General features: G+C 44.8%; 1 protein-coding gene across 4 annotated transcripts in view; it reads left to right on the top strand.

Moving 5' to 3' along the window:
* Window positions 1–14,699, top strand: part of SPNS1 (SPNS lysolipid transporter 1, lysophospholipid) — a 129,071-nt gene that overhangs the window by 91,323 nt on the left and 23,049 nt on the right. For all 4 annotated transcript variants that reach the window (XM_068243747.1, XM_068243745.1, XM_068243743.1 and 1 more), the window contains 6 exons: window positions 2,515–2,651; window positions 5,552–5,703; window positions 7,745–7,814; window positions 10,411–10,553; window positions 13,397–13,540; window positions 13,621–13,810. In XM_068243747.1, coding sequence (XP_068099848.1) covers window positions 2,515–2,651; window positions 5,552–5,703; window positions 7,745–7,814; window positions 10,411–10,553; window positions 13,397–13,540; window positions 13,621–13,810 — 836 coding nt within the window. The remainder of the gene's footprint in view (window positions 1–2,514; window positions 2,652–5,551; window positions 5,704–7,744; window positions 7,815–10,410; window positions 10,554–13,396; window positions 13,541–13,620; window positions 13,811–14,699) is intronic.

Here is a 14,699-nt window from a genome sequence, read left to right as displayed (position 1 = left end):
GCGTTGGGGGAGCGTTACAGGCGCACTAACGTGCACCTGTAACGTCCCTGTGTGTAAGCAGCCTTAAGCAAAAAAAAATAAAATAAAAATATGATATGAATTGTGTGTGTAGTACAGTTAAGGAATGGAACATTAGTAGCAAAGAAAGCGTATCATATTTTTATTTTTAGTTATACAGCTTTTATTATAACATTGCATCATTTGTCAGATTTGCAGTTTGTAAACCACAATCTATCTTTTAAGCTATAAAACAAAGCAGAAATTCTGACCCTTTGAACTTCCCTGCAGTAAAACCTGATCTCAAACAGCCAAGAAACAGCGAGAGACTGTTTTAAGTGCTTCCGAAAACAGGAATGTATTATGCTGATGCAATTTTCTGACAGATTTACGTATATGCAACATGTCCGATCTGATTTACGGACGATGTTCCATTCACTTTTTTGTAAAATCGATCGGAAGTCAGATCAGACATGTTGAAAATAATCGATCTCACAGTAAACCTGTCAGAAAATTGCATCGTGTGTACCTAGCATTCGACTCAGGGAAGCTATTTTGCATATATTACTGAAGTTTTTTTTGTTTTTTGTTTTTTTTTTCCTTTACTGGAAACAATATGAGACGTTTATTTGCTATACTAGTGTTCCATTTCTTAGCTGTACTAAACATACAATTTATTTGCCTCAATTCTGGTAGGCTTAGTGTTTGTTTTACCACATAAGTGGTATTTTACTACATGCGGTAAAAGCGGTTTGCTACTCTTGTAGATTTTAGTCATAATTTACCTCATGCGATAAATTAGTTCATAATGTATTTACCTCATGTTCGGAAATGGAGAAAATTCTTTCAGAATTGCTGAAAAAAAAAAGAGAAATACCTCATGAGGTATTTTACCTACAGAAAAATATGTACCCCACACAGCTACCAGAAATGAGGCCATGTGCGGTATTTTACCAAAAGTTGGAGTTCTCATAAAAAACAGGGAGCATGTTGGCACATTTACCGATCATTTTAAGACCTGCCTGTACCTGGAGGTAAAGGCAATTTGTATGCATCTTGCAGTGTTTAGTGGAGTTCCTATTCTTGTTGTAGTGGAGTTCCTATTCAGACTGTGTTATAAGAATAGTAGAAATAAAACTCCAAATTTTTACTAGATTTTCTTTTCTTTATAGGGGATGCCTATAAATAACCTTTTCATAGGTTGCTAAATAATGAAATACACTTTAAACCCCCCCCCCCCCCCTCAAAAAAAAAAAAAAAAAAAAAAAAAAAAAAAAAACTATCCTAAGTTATGGAAGACAATTAAAGACTTATTTACTGCATGCTAACCGCTGAAATACCACACGGTTTACCGCATGTTCAGAAATGCTGAAAAATCTTTCATAATTGCCAAAAAACCCCCAGAAAATAGCGCATGGTGTATTTTACAGACAACAAAAATATTTACCGCACATACAATAGCTACCAGAATTGAGGCCATTACCTCATACGTTTATTGTTGCTTCAGGTTTGCATAACGGATACCTTAGTGCAAATAAAAATGTAAGAACGGAGGAAGCCGGCATGTGTAGTGGTCTCTCCACGTGCCCACCACTCCCTCATTCTCCTCCATCCCACTCCATTACTGTGTATCGACCTTCTGAACTTGCTTCCTGGTCGAGAGGGTCAGTGCAGAATACTCAGGTGTTGCCCGGCGACGTGCGTGATTGCGTGAGTGCCCCATGCATGCGCACTATGTAGTTATGACGTAGCGCACATATGCAGAGCACTCATAAGCGCGCAAACAAGGGCGCGTGTTGCCGGGCAGCACCTGCACAGTCCGCACCGACCCGACCAGGAAGTAAGTTTGGGGGGTTGGTATACAAGAACGGAGGGGGCGGAGGATATACAATAACGGGGAAGCGGTGGGCATGAGCCCACTACACATGCCTTTTTAAATTTTATATTTGCGCTAAGGTATCCTTTAAAAGAAACCTAAAACAAAATGTGCTGCTCCATGATATACTTACCTGGGGCTTCCTCCAGCCCCTTGCATCCGACATGTCCCACGCAGCATCTCCACTCACAGCCGGCCCGGGGTCCCCACCGGTATGGGGGCCGACCTCCTCTACTGCGCCTGCGCGAGCGCAGCTGTCAATCTGCAGTGTGCTGCGCAGGCGCAGAACTACTGCTTCAGTCAGAGGCAAAGATAGAAAATGCCTAAAACTGTTTTCTCTGTATTTACTATATAAAGTTCACGGAAATCAAACTGTAGACAGTACAATACATATATAAGTAGAACAAGCAGTTATCTACTTGTATATCTGTGTTTTTGTTCCTGCGATAGTATGGCTGTCCCTTTTACTTTAAATTCAGCTGATCTTGCATTATATGCTGATTATTAGAAAAAGAAGGGTTGTTCACCGCCACACTTATGAGATTGTTAGTCTGCTTCATGTGTATATGTGAGAGAAGTTTCTAACACCTCAGGCCTGCCCTGTCCTGTGTGATGACTCCTCTGCTCTCTTCCTCTTTCAGTATTTATCGCCAGTTATATGGTGCTGGCTCCAATCTTCGGTTACCTGGGAGACCGCTACAACAGGAAGTACATCATGTGTGGCGGCATCACCTTCTGGTCGGCCGTCACCCTCTGCAGCTCCTTCATACCCAAAGAGGTGAGGTGCCGCGCTGGCGTTCAGGACGAGGCCTACGTTCTAACGAGAGAGTGTGATTCAGTCACTGCTGATGCCTGAATGACTAGCAGGGCTGCCGGGCAACTGGGGTTTAACAGGAAATAAATATGGCGGTGTCCATGTGCTTCTCACTCCAGGTGTGCTGCTCGGCTGGTTATCTATGAGGAGCCGCGGGCGTTACCGATTCTGCTGCAGTTCCCGCCATGCACGCCTTTTGGGAATTGGCTGCATAAATCTGCAGCATGCCATCCAAATTCGCGCTGGAGTACCAGCTAGACAGAAGGCAATGAAATAGATAGGCAGCGTTTGCCTATGCAGCTCAGCCTGGATTTGGGCTTAGTGGAAATGGGCCCTTAAAGGGTACCTGAGACAAGCAATACCCCTGTGTTTATACTTACCTGTGGCTTCCTCCAACCCCATGACTTGCGATCACTCCCGTGCTGTCCTCACCGGCTGTTCCATTCTGTAGATATGCCCCCCCCCCGCCGGTTTTCTGGCCAGTCGTTGGGTTCTGCGCATGCGTGAATACGCACACGCCCCTGTCGTGCTCCCATCCTCATGAGCGTTCTACACAGGTGCAGAACACCTCCAGCTGCGGGAGCAAGATGGTGCGCACAGCCAGGCCACGCATGCCCTCCTGGGGCTGAAGGAAGCCTCACGTAAGTTTATTTATAAAGTGCCAACGTATTACGCAGCGCTGGAAGTATAAGTATAAATACAGGAGTATTGCTTGTCTCAGGTTATCTTTAACCACTTAAGCCCTCGGTCGTTTTCACTTTATGCATCCGAGCAATGTTCACCTCCCATTCATTAGCCTATAACTTTATCACTACTTATCACAAAGAACTGATCTATATCTTGTTTTTTCTGCCACCAATTAGGCTTTCTTTGGGTAGTAAATTTTGCTAAGAGCCACTTTACTGTAAATGCATTTTAACAGGAAGAATAAGAAAAAACTGAAAAAATTCATTATGTCTCAGTTTTCGGCCATTATAGTTTTAAAATAATACATGCCTCCATATTTAAAACCCACGTATTGTATTTGCCCATTTGTCCCGGTTATTTCACCGTTTAAATTATGTCCCTATCTTAATGTATGGCGACAGTATTTTATTTGGAAATAAAAGTGCATTTTTTCCGTTTTGCATCCATCACTATTTACAAGCTTATACGGTAATTAAAAAAAAAAATAGAAATATTTCATCTTTACATTGATATTTAAAAAGTTTAGACCCTTAGGTAGAAATTTGTGTTTTTTTTATTATTGTAATTTTTTTTTATTATTATTATACATTTTATTTGGGTATTTTTGGGAGGGTGGGATGTAAAAATTTTTTTTTAAATGTAAATGTGTTTTTTTTTTTTTTTTTTTTTTTTTTTTGTATGTAGCTGTAGTTTTACTTTTTGGCCACAAGATGGCAGCCATGAGTTTATTTACATGATGTCACTTCTAAACCTAACACGTACGCTTAGAGGGACGTAGGGAGACGTGAGAGTCAGAAAAAGCGAAGCTTCCGAGAGAAGCTGACGCTTTTTCTGCGGGGGAGAGGAATCGGTGATCAGGCACCATGGCCCGATTCACTGATTCCCTGGCTAATGAACCGCGGGCTGGGAGCGCGCGTGCATGCGCACGAACGGCCACGGGAGCGCACAGGAGCGCACATGGCCTCCTGGACGTAGCTAGTACATCCAGGAGGCGAAAGTAAGAGTAACTGAGCAGCTTCTGATGTCTTCTTCAGCTTGCCCACCTGGTGATGACTTTTGGACCATAAATGGTGACAGAATGCACTGAAATATGCTATACTGGAATGGTAGCCACGTACATGCAGTAGAGTTCTGTCGGCCAAAACGTGTGATCATTTCAGGAGACGATATAGCATGTGATCCACCAAGCTGGAAAATTATCAGCCCATTGCTGTGGTAGTTGCTACAGGTGCTCTCTAAGACTCCTCATCCCTCCATATGGTTACAGCCTGCTTATAGGGAACCTAAACTGAGCCGGATATGGATTTTTCCTTTTAAAATAATACCAGTTGCCTTGCAGCCCTGCTGATCCTGTGTCTCTAATACTTTCAGCCACAGCCCCTGAACAAGCATGCAGATCAGTAGCTCTGACTGAAGTCAGACTGGATTACTGCATGCTTGTTTCAGGTGTGTGATTCAGCCACTACTGCAGCCAAAGAGATCAGCAGGAGAGTCAGGCAACTGGTATTGTTTAAGAGGAAACATCCATATCCCTCTCAGTTAAGGTTCCCTTTAAGTGGTAGTCCAGCAGCGTGTCTGTACAATGCCTGGTAACAAAAAAGTAGTATCCACAAAGGGTCGGCACCACACCTATGTAAAGATGGCTCTAAAGGTGGCTCTAAAAGATTTACAGCATATAATCTACTACCACAAAAAAAATTGTAGCAGAACAGCATTCAAACGGTTAAACGCAGCACTTTCTTCTTCAGTGGAAAGCTCCTTGCTTCAGTGGGCATTCTGGCTGCATCCAAAGAGGTGATAACATTATCTTTTGTTTACATTCCTTGGTCAGATACATTTAGTAAACATTATCAAATTGCCCAAACTGAGCTGTATGGAGCTGAGAAGCAGAAAGAACGGAGAAGTGATCACTAGATGGATTTTAATATATAAATACAGCAGCTATGCAATAAAATGCAATGGCTGCTTGCAGAGAAGATAAACTGTACTTGTAATTTGTGGACAGACAGACATTATTTGTGCACAAAAAAGCAAATCTGATAACTGTGTGGGCAATAAAAAATAGGAAAACACCTTTTTATTGAATAGGGAATGTCCCTGTGAGGTTTCCTGCTGGTGAAATCCTCAGGGAGTTGTGCAGGTGACATTCTGACCTCCTCCTGTCATTTCCCCTGCAGTATTACTCGCTGTTCCTGCTGACACGATGTCTGGTTGGAGTAGGGGAGGCCAGTTACTCCACCATCGCCCCCACCATCATCGCCGACCTGTTTGTGGCCGACCAGCGCAGCCGAATGCTCTCCTTCTTCTACTTTGCAATCCCCGTGGGCTGGTGAGTTCGCTGGATAATCATACAGGTGCCCAGGGGGAGGGGGGGGGGGGGGGGGTTAGAGGCATGGCATCAGCCAGTCTGACAAGTTTAACAAGAAGTTCACAATGTCCTCAGAATGTTCTGAAGGAACACCAAGTGTGTGTTTGAGGAGCACTCGGTAACCCCTTGTGAGGAGAGCTACTTCAGAATTTATCAGAACTTTTCCAGCAAAGGAAAACTGAGCAGACCAGTTAAATGCTGATGACTCCATTTTATGGCACACTGCATGCAGTTTGGAATTGGTCCAGTCAGGTGTACTTTAGGGCCCATTCACACTTAAAATCGCCAAATGCTAGCGCCTAGTGCTAGATTTTTGCTGTATTGATTTTACCACGATTAGCGCGGTAAAAAAATCACTGTACACTTCCGCGATTCCAGAGCGAACTCGGTCAGCGCTTTATAAGCATTGTAGTGCGATCGCTGCTGAATCGCCCAGTAAATGCTGCAGGTTTGCGATTCCGATTTTCCCTGGATGCTATCAAAAGAAAAACGCAGAAAAACCGCAGCATTTAGTACCGATTAAAAATCAGAATCGAATGTAGTTGCATTTTGACTGCTATACTAAGCTGCATACAATTTGTATTAAATTACCATGCAAGCTGGAATTATTAGCATCTCGCAGACCATCTCTAAGGCCTCTTGCACACTGCAAGCGATTCCGATTCAGATTCCGCTTTTTAATCTGTTTTTACATCCGATTCAGATTCCAATTTGCAGTGTGCAGGGAGCAAACTGCAAATCTGAATCGGATGTAAAAACTGATTAAAAAGCGGAATCTGAATCGGAATCGCTTGCAGTGTGCAAGAGGCCTAAGGGTACGTACAGACATACGATAACGATCGTTCGTTCTGAACGACGAACGATGTTAAAAGAGGTATCGGCCGATGATCGTTAGAAGAAAGGCTACTTTGAACATCGTTCGTGTACGAACGATCTTGGAACGAGCGCAACATGATATATAAACTGATTTCAAACACAAGTGTCAAAAAGAACTGTTTGAGCATGTGCAAAGTTTTGAGAACGAACGATCAACGACCGATCGTTGTACAGACATTACTTTTTGAACGATGGTCGTTGCAAAAGATCTGGCAGAATGGATCGTTCTTTACCAACGACATATCTAGTTGGTCGGTCATGCACTTTTTACGAACGATCGTCGGGCAATGTCGTCGGTAACGATCGGTTTAAACGACTATAGTCGCATGTCTGTACGCACCCTAATTCAGAGGCATTTAAAGATGATCTGGGGGGGAGGGGGGGGGGGCTCTGGATCTGCAGCATGCTTGTTCAGGGTCTATGGCTGAAAGCATTAGAGACAGAGGATCAGCAGGGCTGCCAGGCAACTGGTATTGCTGAAAAGGAAATAAATATGGCAGCCTCCATAACCATCTAAGTTCAGTTGTCCTTTAAGTCGGCTGAGGCGGCTGATAACGACCTCAGCTGAGTCAGATCTACTCAACCCCAGCAGCGCCAATCCCATTGCTCGCGCCGCACCCCCTCCCAGGCATATATATATATATATATATATATATATATATATATATATATATATATATATATATATATATATATATATATATATATATATATATATATATATATATATATATATATATATATATATAATGTATGTGTGTATATCTCTTAACTATATATAGGCTACATATATAGTTACCTTGTAGCCTGTCAAATTCCCCTTCAGTTGTGTCTTATCCCAACCTGTAATTTGATCTCCCTGCTGTGCCACGGCAGAGATGGCAGATAAAGCCATTTGAAAGCACAGGCTGTTAACAATATGCCAGCTTCCATGAGAGCAGGAAGTAGACACACTGCAGCTTTATTGCAGGATTTGTATCAGCTGTAACAAAGAAATGTTTTTCCTTTAAAGGTGATTATGCTGTTGCTTATTTTTTAGAGCAGAGAGGAAGTTCTGAGTTCTGGTTATCTTTAAGTGATGTCAGTAACACCTTTTCAAAAATATTAACTTTTATTTCTCTCACAGCGGTCTTGGCTACATTGCGGGATCAAGAGTGACGGACGCAGCAAGCGGAGACTGGCACTGGGCACTGCGGGTGAGTCACAAGCAGTGCGTTCTGAATCTTAGTGACATCATCACTGTGCCTTAAAGGGAACCTAAACTGAGAAGGATATGGATTTTTCTTTTAAAATAATACCAGTTGCCTGACTCTCCTGCTGATCCTGTGTCTCTAATACTTTTAGCCAAAGCCCCTCAACAAGCATGCAGATCAGGTGCTCTGACTGAAGTCAGACTGGATTAGCTGCATGCTTGTTTCAGGTGTGTGATTCAGACACTACTGCAGCCAAAGGGATCAGGACTGCCAGGCAACTGTTATTGTTTAAAAGGAAACATCCATATCCCTCTGTTTAGGTTCCCTTTAAGGTGCCCACACACCATACAATTTGTTTAAATATCTGTTCAATTCAAGAATTGCAATCCATTTTTTTGACTAATTGTCACGTTTCAAAAATATGACCAATGTACCACAGACACCTATGTTCAACTTTTACCCAATTATGATAATAATGATTAGAAACTCTGAGAAAATTGCTATGGTGTGTATAATAATAAATTGACAATCTAACATACACCATACAATCTTTAGAGAAATTGAAGAAATATTTCCAGCATTCCGGATCAATTAAAATCGAAAAAATCAGGGAATCCAATCGGATTTTTCAGTTGAATGAACAAAAATCTTTCAGATTTTTCCGGGAGATCAGATCATATTTATCGAATTGCCATAAAATCGGATCATTTTATTGTATTGTGTGTGGCCACCTTTACAGTAACACAGTTCTGCTCAAAGGGACTCACTGAAACAAAAAAACAGATATATGCATACCTGGGGCTTCCTCCAGCCCCATCTGCACGGATCGCTCCCACGCCGCTGTCTGCAGCTCCGGTACCGGATCTCCACAATGCCGCTAGTCGGCTCCAGTCTGGCGTAAGGAAAAAGTGCCCTCTACGTATCCCTCCAGCAGCTGCTGGAGAAATACTGATAGAGCACACTCTCCTGCGTAGACTGGAGCCGACTGACGGAAGTGCGGGGACCCGGTACCGGAGCTGCAGACAGCGGCGTGGGAGCGATCCGTGCAGATGGGGCTGGAGGAAGCCCCAGGTATGTATCAATCAGTTTTTTTTTCCACTAGGAAGAGCAGTCATGCTGCGATCTCACAACCTTTTCCACTACCCATGACTGCGTCGTGTAAGTTGCAGGAAAAGGAGCACGATAGTCTGACTGCGATTCGGAAAAAAAATGCGAAAAAAGTGGGAAATGAGCACTGTGATTTACATGTTATCATGGGGCTTTCTGAAGCAGATCACATCCTGTGGAAAAAGGCCCTAAGGTCATGCTGGGTGGAAAGGGAGGGTCACAGCGAAGTGGGAGGGAGGGGCCGGCACTCTGGCTATGGGAGGTTTGTGGGCCTGCCAGTGCCATTGTAACCCGCACTGAGCGGGGGGGGGGGGGGTTCTGTGGCTGAGGTGGGCTGGGGTGGTATTGTACGTTACAATGGCACTGGCAGGCCCACAAACCTACATAGAAAATGTATATTTCATTTTTTTTATTGTAATATTTTACTGTCTGGCTAGAACGTAGCTCAAGCTGCATTCCAGCCAACAGGAAATGATAGTGTCACTTTTACCAGGCAGGGGCGTAGCTTGGGGTGGGCGGGGTAGGACACGTGCCCCCGGGCACTGGGTCCCTAGGGGCGCCCAGCAATGACCTGTGGTTTTTTTTTTTTCCCCCAGCGGGAGCGCAGAGAAGAGGGAGAGCTGTGGACACAGCGGTGGGGAAGGGGAGGGGGGGGGGGGGGGGGGAGTCTTTCCCCCCCCCCCCCTTCCCTCACCTTAGGGCTCACCCTCTCTCTCCCCCTGCAGATATGGGCGATTGGGCGGCAGAACACTTACTCCATTCGCACGGAGTAGACAGATCTGTGCTCCGCTAATCTGGCCCAGATCTGTCTTCTCTGTGCGACCATTTACACCACTGCTAAGGTCCCATATTTGGCCCCACCAATTACCACGCCCACATTCTGTTGCATGACCACGCCCCTTTTTTGGTGGGTCCCTCCTTACAGGGCGCATTAATAGTCTTTGTCCCCAGGCGCTGAAAGCCCTAGCTACGCCTCTGTTACCAGGAAACCATTATGTTGCTCGTTGCAACAGCAATCATTTCAATTCAAATACGACTGGGTTTAGGAACATATGTTCCTATTCCCCAATCTGTACACAACTGTGGGGGGCCGCGTGCACACTTGTGCACATGCACGGGTGTGGCGCACAGACAGGAATGAGGGTTTACGCCCCTGGGAGTTCAGGTGTGATTTTCAGGGATGTAGATCCTCATCCTGTGGGAGGGGGAACTGGTTAAACATAACATAAAACTGTGGGATGTCTAAGTAATTTTTAGGAGTAGGAGGATAGATACAATTGTTTACCTCTTCACTTTGTTGTCGGTTATAATTGTTGGAGGTTTGGGAGAAAGAGGAATGAAAAACTTAGTGTTTATGCGCTGCAACCCCCCAGCAGTGCAGGCTGTGCCACTTTTTGGCTTTTGTTTCCAAGTGATAATGTTTGTTGACTACAGTAAATTCTTCCTAAGCTACTTCCTGTGTGTGATGCCGGCTGTTTCCTGTTACCTGCAGGTCACCCCAGGCCTGGGTCTTATAGCCATCGTGCTGCTGGTGTGCTTTGTGAAGGAGCCACCGAGGGGCGCTGTGGAGAGGAAGACTGACACGCCCCTGACCTACACTTCCTGGGGATCCGATGTGCGGGAGCTGCTGAAGAAGTCAGTATACCCTCATTGCTGCCCTGCAGGAAACCGCTTCCTGTTTTGGTTTTATATTGATTGCGTTTCAAGGGAACCTGAAGTGAGATGGAGGCTGCCAAATGTATTTCCTGATACCAGTTGCCAGGCTACAATGCTGATCCTCAGCCTGCAGTATGCTTAGCCATAGGCCCTGAACAAGCATGCAGCAGATCAGGTGTTTCTGACATATGGTCAGATCTGAAGAGATTAGCTGCATGCTTGTTCCGGGTGTGATTCAGACACTACTGCAGCCAAATAGATTAGCAGGACTGCCAGGAAACTGGTATTGTTTGAAAGGAAATAAATATGGCAGCCTCCATATCACTGTCACCTCGTGTTCACTTTAAATTATATGTTGAATTTTCACTCCAGCCAACACTGAGATTTTTGTGTCGGATGGATGCTATTGTGCATATTAGTTTCTTCTGGCTGCGGGGAGACGGTGGGGAGAGCTACCCATACACTTATAGCTGATTCCCATCGATTCTTGGAACATATGAACACTCTGATCGAATTGGTGGCACTACATGCCAGGCAGACTGTAATTCTGGCTGATCTTTAGTGAAATCTATCAAGATTGTGACCAGACGAAAGATCTTGACCTAACGGGAGCAGGGCAAGAGCAGTGGTCGATCAACGGCCCAAATCCCTATAGACCACTATTGCAAAAGAATTGTACGTTTTAAAATATATTCATATAATATTTCTCCCAGAGTAAGAGCACTATAAATTAATTATTTCCGATATTGGTGAAAGTGGTGTGCGCACCAAATAGCCACAAGTACATATAGTGTACTGGTTGAGGGCTCTGCCTCTGACACAGGAGACCAGGGTTCCAATCTCGGCTCTTCATGTTCAGTAAGCCAGCACCTATTCAGTGAGGAGACCTTGGGCAAGACTCCCTAACACTGCTACTGTCTATACAGCACACCCTAGTGCAGGTGTATGGAACCTTTTTGACTGAGAGAGCCATAAACCCCACATATTTTGAAATGTAATTCTGTGAGAGCCATACAATATGCTTCAAACTGAGACAGTGCGCATGTGCAGCAGAAGGCTCACGTCCCTGTGGCCATGGTGATGTGTATACAGTTAATCCGCTGGGCAGCAGAAGTGTCACACGTCTTCAGCTTCAACATCAGCAATTTCCCAGAGAGCCAGACAGGAGAAATACCAACTAACAGCTTGTACAATCAGCTAAAATGAGTTGAACTTACCCGGGGCTTCTAATGGTCCCCAGCAGACATCCTGTGCCCTCGCAGCCACTCACCGATGCTCCGGCCCCACCTCCGGTTCACTTCTGGAATTTCAAACATTAAAGTCTGAAAACCACTGTGCCTGTGCTGTGTCCTCGCATCCCCGGATGTCACCAGGAGCGCACGGCGCAGGCACAGACCGTACTGGGCCTGCACAGTACGCTCCTGGTGACATCAGCAGGAGCGAGGACACGGCAACCCAGGCGCAGTGGTTTTCAGACTTTAATGTTTGAAATTCCAGAAGTGAGGCGGGGCCGGAGCATCAGCAAGTGGCTGCGCGGGCACAGGATGTCTGCGGGGGACCATTAGAAGCCCCGGGTAACTTCAACTCCTTTTCCCCCAACCCCCCTACAGTATCCCTTTAAGAGTACCTATGTACTTGTAGATACTCTGTGTGCACACCACTAGTTGCTACTACTGATGTCAACCAACGGGGATCGGGGTGACCTCCCTGGGTTGCGGCTCTACAGCTGACAACGTGCTATGCGGGGAGGCGGAGGGCCGATGTGACAGCAACATAGGAGAAAAGTAATTTATGGCTCATTTTTCTCTGGAAGAATTTAGGGCTGTGGAGTCGGGACAAAAATCATCCAACTCCTCTGTTTCTGAAACCTCCGACTCCAGGTTCCCAAAATGATTCCGACTCCACTGCCCTGGAAGAATTGTACTTTCTTATTTGTATATGTTCACATGCATTTTAAAGTTTACTCTTTTTCACGATAGTGGTCCTTTAAGGTGTAAACTGTCGGGCATAAAATCAAAAATCAGTTCTTTTATTTTTATCTGGTAAACAAGTAATAAGGATGCTAACCAGGCAATCCAAAAGTTAAAATCACTATTACTTTTCTTGTTGATAAATACAGTTTACATGACTCTTATTTGGTACACACAAAATTTGGTACGCACAAAGGAAGTTGCAGGGCATGCTGGGCTGTCCTTTTTTGCTTCTCTACTTCCCCTCAGACTTAGCTAATGCAGCCTGATTGGCTGAAGCCTCTTTCCCTCCTGTTTTCCCCTCTCACACCTCTGTTCCTCTCTGATTGGCCAATATTTCTCATGCTGAGACAATGCACTTTCTATAGTGAAGGGCGGGCAATGCATACACAGTCATGCAGAGGAGAGTAAGGGAGGAAATGACATCAGGATTGACTTCAAAATAGCCACAGTTAAAATGGGAAATGCCAAGGAGGATAGCAATACATATGTTATGTTAGTAGAGCAAGTATTTACTTATATATGTGTTTTTTTTCCCTAAGATAGTATGGCTGACAGCTCCTCTTTAAAGATTTAGGCATGACCATACCTTTGTGGCTGTAGTCTAAAAATACTCTAGCTTGTAGTCCTCCATACTTTGTGTTTGCTGAAGTGCCTCTTAAGACCAGGACAGGAGTGATAAGGAGTGCAGTGAGACAATATACAACATGAGAGCCTGGATGTAACACATTAGATTCTCTAGCACTGTCTTGGTCTGGAGTGCCTCTTTAGTTGGTTGTAGAATACTGCATAAAGCAGGGAATGGATCGATGCAGTCAGTTTGACCTTCCACTCTCACCGCTTGCCTTTCAGCCGCAGTTTTGTGCTGTCCACGCTGGGATTCACCACAGTGGCGTTTGTCACGGGCGCGCTTGCTCTCTGGGCACCCACGTACCTGATACGTGCACGCACCGTGCTGTACCCCAATCAGCATAGGAGCGGTGAGCCGATTGACAGGTAATGTGTAAGCCAATCACAGAATGTAGGCCACGCCTCAAAACTCCTCTCCCATAATTCTGCCTTTTCTCTCTCCTCAGCTTGATCTTCGGGATCATCACCGTGGTGTCGGGGCTGCTGGGTGTCTGGGCCGGGGTGGAAATCAGTAAACGCTATCGTAAGGTGAACCCTCGCGGGGACCCCATTGTGTGCGCCTGTGGTCTTCTAAGCTCCGCCCCTTTCCTGTACCTGTCGCTGGTGTTTGCAGACCACAGCCTCACAGCCACCTATGTAAGTCATTTAGTAAATGAACTGTTATGCATTATGTGACCAAACAAGTAGCAATCAGTCATTGTTATGACGATGAAAATGTTTGCTTGTGAAATTGCTCATTACCCATAATCCTTTGTGGTGCTTGTCAGGCCCTGTATGACTGCAGTGAGGAACCTAACCTGAGGGAGAGACGGGCAAGACAGTGGGCGGAGCAAAGGGTTAAGCTCACTAGTATAAACTCTGCTGTTTACCTTGCCTAACCGTGGAATGTCACATTAAGCGCAGTCTCAGCCACTGTGTCACATTGCCCTGAGGCAGGACTCCTGCTGCCTGAAGTAATATTACTCCCGCGCGCTTACTCCCGTACACACTTACTCCCTCCCACGCTTACTCCCGCCCACGCTTACTCCCGCCCACGCTTACTCCCGTACACACTTACTCCCGCCCACACTTCGGCTGGGTTCATAAAAGGTGTCCAGTTCTGTCCACTTGGCATCAACTTTATGAGTTTTCTGTGGCTTGGTTCATACATAAAACAGTGTACATTTCCAGTCCTGGCAGGTAGCACTGATGCAAAACTGACTGGACCAGAAATGTACAGATTTATGTGTGAACCAGACAAGCCTTATTCATGTAAAGACGTAGTCACACACTTAGGGCCCTGTCATACCAGAGAGCATTTTAAAGGAAACACGAGGTGAAAATAAAGTTATGAGATAAACAATTGTATCTATCCTCCTTCTCTTAAAAATGACATTTTTTAGATATCCAACAGTTTTATTTTATTTTTAAATCTACTTTTTAGGTTTTTACTGTTTCATTGTCTCTGTTCAATGACACATGCATTGCAGTATGCCACAGCTAAAATCCATGAATTATTGATGCTTTTTATCTCTTTCCTTCTCTC

Source organism: Hyperolius riggenbachi, chromosome 7, assembly GCF_040937935.1.
Source record: "Hyperolius riggenbachi isolate aHypRig1 chromosome 7, aHypRig1.pri, whole genome shotgun sequence".
NCBI lineage: Eukaryota > Metazoa > Chordata > Amphibia > Anura > Hyperoliidae > Hyperolius > Hyperolius riggenbachi.
The sequence above is the reverse complement of the archived record's forward strand: the minus strand, read 5'-3'. Positions and strand labels throughout refer to the sequence as shown.